The following is a 3,845-nucleotide window of genomic DNA, read 5'->3' on the forward strand; positions in this document are numbered from 1 at the left end:
GATAGATTCCTAGAGGCCTGAACACTTTTGCTTGTCGATCGATCGATCTAATCAACAGTAGCCTCTTCCCTCCCCATTGAGGCAAGCTGAAGCATGAATCACGAGGCCAAATCCGATGAATATTTGAATTTGAGCAATGCGATCGAAGGCGAGAAAACTTCCAAACTTCTTTTTTCTATAGAGGATAACTCCAAATAATTCAGCACGAACAAGCAACCTACAAGAAGCTGCACTCATGGGTCACTACCAGCGACTAAATTTTGGTACGCAGTATACTAACTAAACAATCAGCACGCGCTCTCATTGCGTCGCTTGCCCCACCATATGAATATGATCTGTCTATAACAGGGCCGGTGAGACTTGGCGAGCACGAGACGCTGCATCCGCCCATCCAAAGCTTCCAGCAGCAATGGTGGCCGTCTTCAACAAGGAAGTCCTGAGCTGGTACCTCATCACGCTTAAGATCAAGGAGACCGTCGACGCGAACCTCAGGAAATCCCCGTCGCCGCAGTGGCAGTCGCTCCCCTACAAACTGCGGCTCGCGAACGGCACTACATCGGGAGGAGAAGGAGAGGCATTGCCCCGCCAAACTCAGGCGCCCCGGCTGTCCCCGATCCGGGCGCAGTCGCCGGCGCACAGCCCGAAGCCGCAGGACTCGGAATGGGTGGTGACCATCCGCGGGAAGCTGGCGCAGGCGCGCGCGGAGGAGGCGGCGTGCCCGTGGGCGCGCCTCTCCGTGTACCGCGTGCCCAAGACCCTCCGCGAGGGCGACGAGCGCGCCTACATGCCGCAGGTGGTCTCCATCGGCCCGCTCCACGCCGGCAAGCGGAGGCTGCGCGAGATGGAGCACCACAAGTGGCGCGCGCTGCACCACGTCCTCAAGCGCACGGGCCACGACGTCACCAACTACCTCGACGCGCTGCGGCCCATGGAGGACCGCGTGCGCGGCTGCTACGACGGCCGCGTCGCCTGGATGCCCAGCAACGAGTTCGTCCAGTGCCTGGTGCTGGACGGCACCTTCGTGCTCGAGCTCTTCCGTGGCGCGCTGGACGGCGCCAAGGGGTTCTCAGACGACCTGGGCTACTCGCGGCACGACCCCGTCTTCGCCATGCGCGGCGCGATGCACGCAGTGCGCAACGACATGATCCTGCTGGAGAACCAGATACCGCTCTTCGTGCTGGACCTCCTGCTCGGGATCCAGCTCGGCCACCCAGAGCAGACGGGCGCCGTGGCGAGCCTCGCCGTGCGCTTCTTCGACCCGCTCATGCCGACCGACACGCCGATGCACCGCAAGGACCGGTGCAGGCTGGAGTCCTCCGTGAACGCCGGCGCCGAGGCGGCGGCGTCGTTCGACCCGCTGTCCGACCCGATGCTCCACTGCCTCGACGTGTTCCGGCGCAGCCTCCTCCGCGCCGGGCTGCAGCCCACCCCGCCCCCTGCGGCGCGGCTGTGGCTCAAGAAGTGGTCCGGGCAGCGCCGTGTGGCGGACAAGCGCCGGCAGCAGTTCGTGCACTGCGTGTCGGAGCTCCGGGAGGCCGGAATCACGTGCCGGCGGCGGAACACTGACCGGTTCTGGGACATCCGGTTCGACAAGGGGGTGCTCCACATCCCGCGGATCCTCATCCACGACTCCACCAAGTCGCTCTTCCTCAACCTCATCGCCTTCGAGCAGTGCCACATGGACATCGCCACGCCGGGCGGCAACAACATCACCTCCTACGCCATCTTCATGGACAACCTCATCAACTCCGCCGACGACGTCAAGTACCTGCACGACCGCGGCATCATCGAGCACTGGCTCGGCAGCGACGCCGAGGTCGCCGAGCTCTTCAACCGCCTCTGCCTCGAGGTCGTCTTCGACATCAACGACAGCTACTTGTCCGGGCTGTCGGACCAGGTGAACAGGTACTACGACTACAAGTGGAGCACCTGGGTCGCCAGCCTGCAGCATAACTACTTCACCAACCCGTGGGCCATCGTCTCCGTCGTCGCCGGCGTCTTCCTCCTCCTCCTCACCACGATGCAGACATTCTACAGCGCATACAGCTACTACCGACCGCCAACCTAGCTCATCGCCGCCGGATCGGCAACGGAGTCAGATTCTCCAAAATCTGACCATTTTTTCTTGGCTTGCATTACAGTTTTGATTGGTTATTTCATCAGGGGAAGAATCAGTATATCCCCATTTGAGTTGCATTGTTAATATATATATACTAGACTAGATCCTGCTGTAGGAAGAAGGATTTGATCACAAATTCATCTTCTAATTTGTACATTTAAGGGACTTCGATGTTCAGATGGCTGAGGACTTCAAACTCTATCAGTGAAAATTCTAATTTAGAACGCGGCACATTTTCTGTACCTGAGATTTGAGAATACAAGCCAGTTCTTGGGATAGTACTGTTGGAGATGCTAACAAGAAGAATGGCAGCATCTTAATTCTTGCAGGAAGCATCGGAGCTACGGGGATTCCTTTTCACCCAAGTCTGCATCTCTATCCATTTGGTGTCGATTCCTTTTCAATGTGTGTACTTGGGAAAATGGTGATCCTTTTCAGGCTACGGCCCAAGCAGGGGATGCTCATCCGGCACAAACTCTTGGTCAGAGAGCTATAAGGCTAGCTATAGTGCTACTATCATAGCTAGTATCATGCACATTGGTCCCACAAAAATGCTGATGTGGCAGCTAATTAAGGAGGAGAGAGGAGATTAGAGTAACATAGGTAGATACTGTATCATAGCGCATGTGACGAGAAAAGTTAATGCCAAACAAATCTAGTGCACAAATTTGCATTGAGATTCTAAAAAGCAATAAATATAGCATGACTATGATACTACTTCATGATACTAACCATTATAGAGATAGTATCATACACAAGTATCATATGCATGATACTACTACATGATACTTACCACTATGACTAGCCTAAACCTATAGTCGAGGTTCTCGTCGACAGAGTTCTCGGGTTCAGCTTCTGATTCTGACTCCTCGTCTTCGGAGTAGTACTTTCTCTTGTTTGGTGGCGTCGAGGTTCTCGTCGACAGAGTTCTCGGGTTCAGCTTCTGATTCTGACTCCTCGTCTTCGGAGTAGTACTTTCTCTTGTTTGGTGGCGGGGTCCCTGAGGAAACAGGGTCAACACTTCCAGGTTTTTGGTGTTGGCGAACAGGACCGTGACGGTCTCGGCGACATGATCGGCACCCAGGAACACTTGAGGACTAGCTGGCTGCTGAGGGCGAGGGCTGTGAACTCGCTGCTGAAGTGTGCCATTGATGGGCGCAGGGCGGGGTAAAGGTATGTCAGCTTTGTGCACCGGCCGATGAGCCCCGTGAGTGAAGCACAGCTTCCTTATTTTCTTTGCCAGTGAGGTCCTCGCAGATCCTGATGGTCACCGCCGCCACCTCTCGCGGAGAAGCCTGTATCTCTATCCATTAGGTGTCGATTCTTGTAGTAGTCAGCAACATCATGCTCCTACCGTAGTGCCATAGCATCAGTTTACAATGGGCCCAAACATGAGCAAATCCCTTGTTTCAGTACTGACATCAGTTGGTGGTTCCAGAGAAGCTATTTCCGGGCAAATATAGTTTTATTTTTAGTCAGTAAAAATGGCCAAACTACAGAGCACTTTTGAATGCATATGCTTGTCATGAATACAGTGAACACTCCATTCATATTTTTTTCAAAAGATCGAGCACTTCAGAGGCTAGGAATGAACTCACATGACAATGAAGTACCATGTTTTATTCCAATTATACAGCTACTGTAGAAGAATAAAAGCTCCAATCCAATTACATGCTTCATAGCATCTGGCATGGAAAAATAATAATCATACTACTTAACATTCACT

General features: G+C 54.0%; 1 protein-coding gene across 1 annotated transcript; it reads left to right on the forward strand.

Annotated features, from left to right (window-relative positions):
* The first annotated feature begins 334 nt into the window (after positions 1-334).
* Positions 335-2,296, forward strand: LOC124678507 (UPF0481 protein At3g47200-like). The gene has a single exon (XM_047214381.1). The coding sequence runs from the start codon at positions 410-412 to the stop codon at positions 2,066-2,068; it is 1,659 nt and encodes a 552-aa protein (XP_047070337.1). The 5' UTR covers positions 335-409; the 3' UTR covers positions 2,069-2,296.
* Positions 2,297-3,845: the final 1,549 nt, after the last annotated feature.

This window comes from Lolium rigidum, chromosome 7 (assembly GCF_022539505.1).
Source record: "Lolium rigidum isolate FL_2022 chromosome 7, APGP_CSIRO_Lrig_0.1, whole genome shotgun sequence".
NCBI lineage: Eukaryota > Viridiplantae > Streptophyta > Magnoliopsida > Poales > Poaceae > Lolium > Lolium rigidum.